This window comes from Gasterosteus aculeatus, chromosome 7 (assembly GCF_964276395.1).
Source record: "Gasterosteus aculeatus chromosome 7, fGasAcu3.hap1.1, whole genome shotgun sequence".
NCBI classification, from domain to species: domain Eukaryota; kingdom Metazoa; phylum Chordata; class Actinopteri; order Perciformes; family Gasterosteidae; genus Gasterosteus; species Gasterosteus aculeatus.
Window position 1 is genome coordinate 20709753 of NC_135694.1, and position 12009 is coordinate 20721761.

General features: G+C 45.3%; 1 protein-coding gene across 2 annotated transcripts; it reads right to left on the reverse strand.

The window, feature by feature from the left end:
* Window positions 1–1991: 1991 nt before the first annotated feature.
* On the reverse strand, window positions 1992–11981 carry zc3h12b (zinc finger CCCH-type containing 12B). Of its 2 annotated transcripts, none has more exons than XM_040182144.2 (6): window positions 11756–11981; window positions 7369–8158; window positions 7110–7249; window positions 6431–6665; window positions 6129–6235; window positions 1992–6012 (listed from the first exon to the last, which is right to left on the reverse strand). In XM_040182144.2, exons 2-6 carry the CDS (start codon window positions 8001–8003, stop codon window positions 4577–4579), a joined length of 2553 nt encoding a protein of 850 aa, XP_040038078.2. In that variant the 5' UTR covers window positions 8004–8158; window positions 11756–11981; the 3' UTR covers window positions 1992–4576. The 2 variants fall into 2 exon arrangements, with proteins under 2 accessions (XP_040038078.2, XP_040038079.2); XM_040182145.2 differs by lacking the exon at window positions 11756–11981 and adding an exon at window positions 11362–11724.
* Between the last annotated feature and the right edge of the window lie 28 nt (window positions 11982–12009).

The window sequence follows — 12009 nt, forward strand, 5'->3', positions numbered from 1 at the left end:
TACTTCGAGAATGATTATTATGATTATTATAAATCCACAAAATTGTCTTTGTGAAATGGGTGGTGTTGGGGTTTAAACTACGCGTAGTGGTTCCCCAGCACATCTCGGTAAAAGCACTCTGCGTTCATCGGGGCAATCGACCATCCTAGAGTTCAGGTTAGAGGATCTCACTATCACCAAGAGATGGAGTCCGATTACATTTGAACCAAATTAGTGTCAATTCAATAATCATTGGCCTCTAAATCCGTGTTGATGTTTTAGAGACATTTCAGCCGATCCGCACGGAGAACTTGTTTTTAATCAATAACACTTCAACTATCTATAAAGGGAAAGGGACGGCACGCAAACTTCAAGCCAAATGCCAGAAACAACCTTGACAGCGCCTTGCAATCGGATTGTTTCACATGAAGAAACATTTAGGCAGTTTGTTTCACCTTCTCATGAGCAGACAGACGGCCTTAGGTGGCCTTGTCTTTGTTTCATGAAAAAAACAAAGTCGGCAAAGCCCAATAATCATTTGGGCAAAAACACATTCAATTTTTTTTTTTTTCCTTTATGTCTGTTTATATACCCCGGCTGTACGTAGACATTATAAAGAAATATAGATTTTTCTTCTTATTTTCAAACACCACCAATGAGAAAAGGTCAGTCTCACACAATCAACCCTGTTAAAGAGTAAAACCACTCAGTTAGAAAACATGAACATTTTTCCAATTCAAAAAGGACAAATATACGAGTGGGCTCCATATTCTACAGATGGGATGCATCTTTCTAGACGCTTTGAGCTCAACATCACTTCCATTTGCTTTATTAAAGATAATAAAACACTCGACTAAATACATGGTCACCGATGGACTTTTGTCATTTGATCACAATGGAGTTGGATGTGACATTAGTGGGCGTGTTCTCTATTTCACACGCCTCACAGACTATATAGTAAATGTGTAACGCTCAGGCCATCCAATAGTAGGCGTAAGAGAACCACACCTGAATCTCGAGATTAAAATGATTCACATGTTACAACCTCTTTACAATTTATAGCCTGAAAGTTGTGTGTGGCACTTTGTCCTGAGAGTGGGAATAAAGGCAATGGAGCATTAAGATCACAGGGGTTTATCCTCCGGGGTGCATGAATGTGCTTTGCATTAGGTCATAGTTCTTGAAAAGAAGCAGTTGCCTGATGACCTGGGGGCCGTACCAAACATCACCCGTACCGTCTAATATTATCATCCTAAGGACCAAAGTCTTGGATAAAATGTAAATGTCTAAACGAGAACACAGGCTCTATAACTGCCAGACAATTAGCAAATTATGACAAATATGGGTAAATCAAACACCCATTTTGTTGTATTTTAGCTGCGTGGGCACCCTCATGGACCCCAACATGATGCCCTGTGACGGCAGCTGCATCACATGAAGCCATCCGATTAACTCAAATTTCTAGATCTCATGGTGCGTAACAAGGATATAGACAAAAAGTACAAAGTTCTGCAACGCCATCGCCACTTTTCAACTGTACATACGTTACTTTTAAGTATCACATGTTGCATGTAGGATTTTCACAAAATATATCACCACTAGATCAGAATACACTCTTGCCAGTGAACCACTGGATTTTAGCCGGGAGACTGAAAACTAGAAAAAGGAAAGCGCCCTGAGAGCGATGTGCTGCGAGGCTCAGCCAAACCCTTACACACATTTGCCTGCTCAACATCTGCAGACGGGCCAGCAGCCCCCCCCATAAAAATGAGTCCAATGTACACTCTCGCCAAGATACACTATCTGACTCTCATCATTGTATCCGCCAAAGAGAACGGCGGGTGAGTGTTCAGTTCTCTGCATTTTAACAGCGATGGAAAACATGGTTTCCATCTCCGACAGCACATTTCTATCACATCACGGTCAAATTCTAAATTGGAATTAGATTTAAAGCTACGTGTATCTGATATATTATGCAATAAACCATAGGACACTGTCACATCTGTATTGTGTTTTCTTTTTTTGTTATAGCATCTGTACTGATGGCAGACGTCTTTTCCTGCGTGCGTGTTTAAAGTGCACCATTCATCTGTGGAAACGGGCAAAGATCATTTAATCGACTAAAGCATTTACTTTACTTAATATTCTTTAATCCTGCTAGATTACTGCCACCGCCACCTTCCAATTCCCAGGTCTTTGTTGTGCACGTTAGCACACGTAAAGAAACAAACCCGATCCTTTACAAAGTGTATAAATGAAATCTGGGATGTTTAACCCAGTTTCTCTTCGTGCTTTACACTGATAAAAGAGTCTAATTTCTCCCGCTATGTATGAGGAATTATCAGACTGCTGATCTGCACGTAAACGACATGAACCCACTCCCGAAAACACACTGCTCGTCTGACAACGCGGAGAAGTCCATTAGAGCTACTGTTTGAAACAAAGATACTTTGAATATTTTCACATTGAAAAAGAATCAGCACAACAGATGACAAATAAGATATATATATATATATATATATATATATATATATATATATATATGAAAATCTTGGTAGTAGCATCCAATAAAATCAGAAAGATAACTATACAGAACACTGTAGGAAATTAACCCAGTTAGTTAATGCTGTAATCCAATCGCTTCCAAGGTATGTAGAATACTGACACTATATAAAGTCTCTATCTTTTTTTGGCATTATTTAGCAGCTTATAAATGACTTTGAAACAATGGCTTCCGTGTGATTATATGTACATCAGTATGTGCACGTGTATATAAGTCAAATCTCTTTTTTGGCTTGCTTTGTGCACTGTTAAATTCTACCAAAATAGTAGCTTTGTTAAGTGAAGCTGAGAAAATATATCTCTTTAGATACGGAGATAGTGCTTTACATTTGAAAATAGGAGGCTTCAACGACAAAGACTTTCATTGAAACAGACAATGACTAAAGCGTGAGGTCATTCAGATATAAGGCCATTAAATGTCATAGTTCATGCTGTGAGGTATGTCACTACCTCGCTCTCTTATCTTTAAAATAAAAGTCACAAATTATTTACAGCAGAGGCAGACCTAAGCGAGGTTATTTATAGTTCAACTGCACCAGAAACACACTAGATTCCTTTCATAACACGTTCACAGCCTGAACAAGAGCTTCATAAAAGAGAGATTGTGCTCAGATTTAAACTAGATTACTATATTATTAAGACTATGATGAAAGTTATTAAATTGTATTGGTGAACCAGCCAGTCACTACTGTTACAGTCAGTATTAGTTAATTAAATGTAAATGGGGTTTAAATGGGTTAAACGCTGTTAAACATTTATTAAATTAACAAACAAATTGTTGGTTAATTAAGTATTAACACATTATTTCTATTGTACAAATACTTTTAGGAATATTGAGTTGTATCATAAATAGGTTTATTCTTATTTATGCTTCTAGATTTGACCAGTCAACACAAAGTTGTCGTTGTTGTTGCACCTAAATCAACAAAATGCCAAGTCGACTAACGAAGTGATGACAGTAACTAAAGGTCTTTTTAGTGATTAAGGATGATACTACCCATCTACACACATGCTGGATTACTACTCGGCATCGACGTGACTCAAAACACAGCCGACTTGCTGCCGTAAACACACTTTGATGAGGAGTAATAAAGAATCCCTGTATAGCAGGCCCGCCACACTAAGTTAAATAAATAAAAAGGAGAACATAGTTTCTGTGTATATTTCAGGGCAGGCCCAAATGAGTTAGTTCATAATAACTTTATCATGGTTGTTGCTATAACGCCGGCTGGTCAGAATGGCACGGTTGTTAAAGTTCATAGCTAGAGGCAGGTCAGGAGGCTCCTGATTGAGTAACAGGCCAGTGACATCACCATCGTCATTAGAATTGACATTAAGAATTGTGAATGTTACAGGAAATTATGCACTATTGTGATAAAAAATGAAAACCGTAAAACCTATTCTTGAAGGGAATTTAGAAATAGAAAAAAAATCAAAACCAATTGTTTCTTGAATAAATTCATAGATTGTTTCATTGCTGCACTTTACAAGATATATTCCTGTGGTTACTTATTTCATAAATAACCTAGGAATTGCAATAATACTGAAGAGTCTGGATATCCACACATCCTTTTCATACTGTAATAAATCAAATCAAAAGACACCCGCTGTCCAACCGCTCTGTGATCCGGTGGACATTTAACCGCCATGCTAAATGTTGGTGTTCTTTATACAGTATATATTTTGCAGAATTCGAACAAAAACTAATTCTGCATATGGTACAGAGCGGGTATGCAGCTCCTGCTCAGGTGGTATAAATGTGTTATGAAGCAAACTTCTAATAAGCTTTACTCTAACACACTTTATATAAAAACGTAGCTATGAAACATTTTACAATTTCAGATAAACTGTTTGGACAAACCTCCTCTATGCGGATTTCTTCTTTCATCTTAGAGATGTAAAATTTCCCCACATATAAAAAAAAAAAAAAAAGGAAAAAAAACTCCTGAGGGCGGATGTTGCACATGCAGCAAGGGCCTATCAAAATCTGAATTTCCCCGTATCACATTATTATAGAATGTTTAATAATAACTGCTCAATGGCATGACCTCAGTTTTGTAACAATGATGGCGGCGAGTTGTTGCGGATCTGTCAAATGAGGGTTCTTCTCCATTACCGAGTGGACTACGTAAGCGGGGAAGATGTTACAAAGGTTCCGATATGTTTGATACTGGTGGTCTGGGATGACGTACCGCTCTTGGTGCTCGGCCGCGGACGGCATCTCCCACGGCGAGTTCCAGATTTGTTCCATTTTGTCCGGCATGCTACGGACCATCACTCGCTCGCAGCACGGCATCAGGTTGTTGCTCAGCGGGTACGAGTGATATCCATAGGACTCGTTCCCGCAGGGAAGAGGGTCCCAGCTTGCATGCTGCTCGCGGCACAGCGGAGGTCGCCTCTGTCTCATCGGGTTGCTGTCGTACAGCCGTGAATCCGATATGCTGTCCATGCGAGTCATGCCGAGGGAGCGCGTGGGCTGCGAGGACAAAGGCGGGAGGACGTTCTGAGTGAGGGGATAGTCCCCGGGACAGCTGGACCGGGCCCCCACCGCCACGTGCTGGATGTGTGGGGCCAGACGAGAGCCGGGCTGCTTGCGGTGGCCCTGCTTGGGCTCCTCGGGCCCGTAGCTCTGCACCCTAGTCAGCGCTTCGTGTCGGAAGCCGTGGGTGAAAGCCTGCATCCTGCCCTGCGCGGTGGGCTGCTGCTGGCCCTTCATGCTCTCCTCCAAGCTGCTGTCCACGGAGCTCGGGTACATGTCCCCGTAGGAGGAGAAGGAGTCGCTGTTTGAGTGGCTGAGGCAGGACTCCAGGCAGTGGCTGGGATTCCTCTGATACACGCCGTGCTCGTGCTCCATGCTACAGAAACTGTCCACATTGTGCATGCTGCTCATGCTCATGTTGGAGAAATCACTGTGCAGCGAGTAGTACCCGTGGTCGCTCACCGAGTCGTACTTTGGGAACTGCTCCCCGTATGTGATGGAGGCGCCGTGACTGTTGGTCACTAAAATTGGGGGGTACTGTACACTGGACATGTGCTCGAGGGAGCTGTGGCCGAACTGCATAGAGCCGGGCACCGGGCTGCTGGCCGATCGCGTGTTCAAGGCCCCGGCTGCGTGACTCTTGGCGGGCTGCATGGTGGGCACGCTGAGAGCAGACACGAGGGAAGGCACTGAATTGGCCTCGGACTTCCTGGCGACAGACAGCGCCGCGGGAGGCTCGCAGGCCACCGGGCGGATGCTGGGGTCGGATTGGCGCTTGGGCGCCACGCGCCTCACCTCGGAGGGGCCGTCGCCCTTGACGGCGGCCGCCACCGCCAGGCCGGCGCCGCATTTCACCAGAGCCCCCTCGCTCATCGTCTTCACCGCCGACAGTTTGGCGAACGCCCGCAGCTCGTCGGCCACCGACCGCAGCGGCTGGTTGACGCGCTCTGGGTGGTAGTACTTGCACTTGTGTCCGTACGTGCATTTTTTCCCTTGTTTGAAAGAAAGAGTAGGTGTCGTCAACACGAGGACGCCCTCAAATTACGCAAAACCAGAACGGCAACGTCGCTCAGACCGTGAGCGGGGAAAAGAACATTGGAGAACTTACCATAGGGGCAGGGTTGTTTTTTGTGCTCTGGAACCACAGGACGCTTGCGGAGGAAGTTTTCTAAGCTCGGACCGTGTCGTCCCAAGGGATCATCGGGCGGCATGAACCTATTTCACAAGAGTCATTCAGAGAATGTCAGCTCTATTGTTGCCAGCATGTTCTTTGATTTGCAAAGGCCAAAATGTAACCACCAAATACACACAAATAGTTTCTGAATAAATAACAATGTTTACTAGAAACCTGCTTTGATGGTACAATTCTAAATACTTTGGAAGCCATAATAAGGAATCGTTGTTTCTTACTTGTCGTTGACAAACGAGTACATTAGGAGGCGCTCTTCTATGAACTTCTTCCACTCCGGTTTCTCATTTTGCAAGTCCCTGTAGTTGTCATTTGACACAATAATTCCATCAGAATCATAAGACAGCTTCACTATGAAGCGATCGTCGTAGCACACCACCCTCCGGCCTTGAACTCTCCGAGATGGGGTAAAAACCAGGATCTTCTCTTTTTCTAGCTTGCGTAATATTTCCTGATCTGAAGGAGAAGGAGAACAGAGTATTTTGGATGGTGATCGTATGCATCAACGTCGTATTAGGGTCAGTCAGTCAGGCATCTTCTATGCAACTCATCCTTGGAGGGTCGCTGGAGGCGGGCATTGGAACGACAGACAGTCAACCACTAACTCCTCTATTTCATACACCAGTCACCAATTGACCAAGTCACCTGCATGTCTATGGACTGTGGGAGGAGGCGTCCAGGGTTTTGAACCCAGGACCTTCTTGCTGAGGCGACAGTGCTACCAACCGCAACACCGCGCCGCCCACTCGAATAAATCTCAAGCACTTACTTCCCCAACAAAAGGTCAAGCATGTAACACGTCCACAACAAACTGATATAACCTAGTGTGACTTCTGCCCCGCCAACCTCTACTACAGAGGGCAACTTCAAACAGCGGCTGCCTCGCAAACCGCCGACTACCTGTGATGAGGGCGTCGGGCCTCGACTGCTCCTTTCTCCATGCGGGGACAAACACGGTGATGTCCTTGTGTCCTTTCTCCAAGAACCATTCCACAGCCAGCTGGATCCCACGACACGAGAACACCTCTTTGTTTCCATGGCTAGAAAAAAACAAAACACAGTGGAGGCAGAAGGCCGTCTTTTACCTCACAAAATGGACATTAGAGGAAATCTGCATGAACTAATGACTGATTAGATGCGTGTGTCTTACGCGTCTTACCTCATTGCCACGTTCGAGCCGTCGATGACGATGGGCCGCAGGTTGTCAAACGTATCCGGGGAGTCATCCTCCACCGACACCTCGGGGCTGACGGTCTCTTTCACACAGGGGGGCCGCGACATGGACGCCGCGGCGCCGCTGCAGGGCTGGACCTCCGGCTCCACTTTGTTCCCGAGCCTCACCAGCTCGGCGAGGATGTCGTTGATGAGCGCAGCGGCCCCCAGCTTGTGGAGCACCGTCTCCACCTGCTCCCCCGAGTAGCCCAGCTTCAACGCAAAGTCCATCTTGGTCTGGTACTCGCGGTCGCTGGCCAGCCTGGTGGCGGCCGCGCTGCCGTCGTCATCGCGGAGGTCTTGAGCGGTGCTGCCCTGCGAAAAGCTGGGCCGGTCGAGGCACGGCGAGCGACAGAGCTGTCGGTGGGGCTTGGCGACGGCCAGAGGCTCCCTCTTCTTACACCTGCTGCTCAGCCGAACCCTCTGGTGCTGCTGCTGCTGCTGCTCCTCTGGTTCGCTTTCGGAGCTGCTTGCGTCCTCGGAGTCGTCACTGGCATGCCGGGCCTCGCTTGAGTCAATGTTCTCCTCCCTGCACGGGCGTTTTTCCATTTTGAGCTTCTCCACCATCAACCATACTGTCATCACGTTCGTCTCGTCGCCTCAGATTTCCACGCCATGCTTCCTCACCTCCACCAAAGCCAGGGAATCATACTGGAATGCTGGACGTCAGCGCTACAGGCTCTTTGTTCGGAGCCAAAGTAACACGTGTGGGCAGGCTGAATCAAACTACTGAATCCCTGAAAGAGTGGAAAAAACAACAACACAATAATAAGTTTCAATCAGAAATATGGTGAATTCAAAACGAACCATAAGGAATCATTTGATTCTTCTGAAGACCTACCAGGAAAGACTTATGTATTTCTGTATCAAGAGCAGTTTCAAGACGCTAAAGTGCACTGGGATGAAACCTTTTAGTTTGTTAATTCACAAGCTGTCATCTTTTTAAAAAGGTGCACATAAAACCTGATTCAATTTGTGAACATATCCATTGCTCACTGTTACAGCGCTCTTTCCGGAATAAAACACCCACTTTACTTTACTGCCAATCAAGTTATAGTTGCCTCTAAAAGCAGAGCCTTCACTCATTTGTATCTGTGATCATTTCGTCAGGATTTTATCACCGCGGAGCAACAGCTTGATGGCAAAGATTAAACAAAACAGTCGCGCTACAAAAAGAAACAGACAAATATATAAAATAATTTGACGTATGAAAATGTTCATACAAAAACGCTGAGGCGGTTCAAAGTCTTCAGCTTCTCACCCTACATGTGGCAGACCATTTCTTTTTCCACCAGCGGCAAACACCGCTATCTGGGGCAAGTAAGGAACTTAGTCAGCTAAAGGACACATATTAGTCACAAGCACAAAGAAACAAAAATAAGAATGTATATACACATATGCAGGTTATCCCTGTCTGACTGTTCGTAGCTAGACAAATGGTGACTTTTGTTTGTTGGTGAAACTGGACGGTTAAATAGTCACTCTGAGCGAAATGTCACAGCTACAAAATCGGATTCTCACACATTTATAACCAGTGAACAGTGAAGCATCATGTAGAGAATTGAGCTGGAGTCTTTTTTCCCGATAAACAAATACACACACAAAAAAGAAAATATCCACGCTCTTTTCTTGTGATGTTCAATATGCTTGCGTGTGCAATATGTAAAAATATAGCTATAACAGAGAGCAAAGGTCCCCCACCCCTCCCTGCGGTCTCTCTGGCCGTGTTGAACCAAACCCCCCCCCCGCTATTCCGGCACAGAAGGTATTAATGCGCTGCAGCACAACCCTTGCCTCTATATGTGCGTATATCTTGCAAGCCCCATTTGGGCCAGACACACGTGGATGGAGTGCATGAGTTAACATAACCGGAGACAGTGTGGGCAGCTTCTCCAGCCCTCTGACAGACACCCTGAATTGGAAACAGAATTCCAGAAGGGAACGCAGCGGTTTAAAAAAAAGGTGAAGCAGAGTTCGACTTTGTGCTGTATAAAAGGTGTCGATTTTCACAAATGGATGCTGGTAATAGAAGAATCTTGATAACAAGTGCGTTCATGAACGGAAGCCTGAGACTACGCTTTTCTCCTATCTTGCAGAGAGAGAAAAAAAGAAAAGTGCAGCCAGCTCAGAGCTGCAAGAGGCACAGCCCATGATGTGGGTTGCTTAGCAACACAGCCTTGTCATCAGCTAACTCCTTTTTACCAGTCACGACTAACACAAACACAGCTCATCGCTCTTCAAGCAGTCGGTAAATGCACAACGCTTACAGCTGCACTCCAAATCTATACGAAGACTAGAAGACTTTTGAGGCAGCATATATTCAGAAAAAGAATGAAAGGGGAAAAAAAAAAATCAAATTATTTAGAAAATACTGTGACATCGACAACGTCATCAGGTAATACAAAGAAACTGGAATTCATGGAGAGATCTTGAAGGTTGATACATTTTCTGGGATTTAATCTACAGCTTCAAATACAAACTAGTAACCTCCCAACATCGGCCGTGTGCCCAACTTAGTTTACAACATTTAAAACAAACCAGCAGCAAAAGGGGGGCTGCTGGGGCACTTTTAAGAAAACCCCTGTCTAAAGACATTTGACAAGATGTTTAAAAACAGCAGAGCTTCTCTGGTCCCTTTCCATCCACCTCCAGATTCACAGGCATGGACTCAGCAAGGCCTCCAGACTTTCTCTGCACATGCACATGCTCGTGTGGTTCCGTTTCATAGCAACAAGTGAAACGGGTCCCCGTGACCAACATAGCTGGGGCAGACCCGATAGCGGATCCCCTGTCCAGTGTGAAAGCACAGGTATGCTGCAGCGTGGTGAGCTTTGGTTACATGTGCCAGTGGGCATCAGTGGACACCGCGGTAGAAAGTAAAGATCCAGCAGTTATTTCATATGAGACAGACAAATGACATGCAAGGGTGTGTGATATAGTTCTGACATGCACCTTCAGCAGGCTTTAGAAGACCTTTCACCACAAAACAGCGGCTACCGCAACACTCAAGCGGTGGGGGTTATTTGTGCCTAGAAATAACCTAAACTGTACTAAAGATTGTACATTCATGAAAAAAGCTGTAATTTTAATTATGCTCTATTATACCTCTCCTCCTCCAATGAGAGGACTGAATGCTGAATGATCATGATTAAATTGCGGTTACTAAGTATTTGGTTTATTTGAATCCTATCGTGAGTCGAATATCAAAAAACACCCGCCATTCACTAGAAAACTGTAAAGCAACGAGGAAACAACTTTCCTGAAAATGACTTTGGATTGTATATCATGCAATTACTTACAACAATGCTTTGTTGATTTAAGCTATTTTTAAAAGATTTTCCTCCTCTCATCGCTTTGAGAGGAAAACCAAGGAAATGATCCCTTCAGCGAGGGGATATTAAAAGTTGGAAAATAAAAAGAGAGGATTGAACTGAATTCTCATGTTCAGCCAGTTTTTTCACCCTTGACTCACTGTAACATCAAAAAGCTGCATAAATGTGCAACCAAACCCAAACCCTGCATTGATCCCGATGGCAGTGACCACACATGAAAGCTCCTGAACCGTGAAACGAACCTAGATGGACCAAGTTACAGCATCCATCAGCTAGTTGACACGTCAATAGAAGGAGAAAAAAAAACTCAAGTGCTTGAAATCATTAGCAAGAGCATCCTGATTTGAGACGGGTAAAAAAAATAAGGTTAAACAAGATGACAGTTAAAGAGGTCGCATACTCACAATGCACGTTTTAGAATAGCATCATTCTATCACCGCTGCTCACGACGTCACCTTTGCGATAGAAATTGATGAGAACGACCGGTTTGACGTTCTAAGGGCCCCGAGTCCCAGTTAGCTCCCGCTAGCATGCTAGTTTACCGTTACTTCACCGGCTGTACAGTCAACACTTTACCATCGTTAATTAACCGGCCCACTTCGGTTTACCTTGTCGGTGAACGGCTGGAGAGCAATCAGAAAGCCGTTATCGGAGGCTGCCGCCAACGGCCGAGCCTGTCACGCAAACCCGGTCTCTGTTCGGTTAACGGCAGCGATGCTAAGCACCCGGCTAACCTGACGCTGCGGTGAAGTTAGCCCGTTGCGCGGCTCCACAGGCTAACTTCCAACGCCGGGCTGCTAACACCAGTTAGCTTCATAGCCTTTGAGCGTGTGCTAACATTTTTTTTGGTCAGAATACTACTGTAACTTGAGATAAAGTTGACCTTTGGGGATTTTTTTTTCCCGGACGGATGTGGGAAAACCACCACCCCGCAACAACACCCTCTCCATCATCTGCACATACTCCCAGATTGTGGTAGACTTCGGACGGCGCTCATCTCACCTTGTTGCTGCCATCCTGCTCGTCCGGTACCCGTCTTCTGTTTCGCTGCCATTGGCGCTGTCGCAGTTTGGTCCGGATTGCCAGATACAGCAAAGGGGGGCGGGGGAGGAGGGAGGGGAGGGGGGGGCAGCAGCAGCAAGAATGTCATCGGTGGAAAAGACCCCCCCCCCGGGTCACAAGCGCAAACGAGCAGGGTCAGATTTGTTAAAGAGATTCCAACTGGTGTGATTGAATGATTGAATGGGATGTTATCG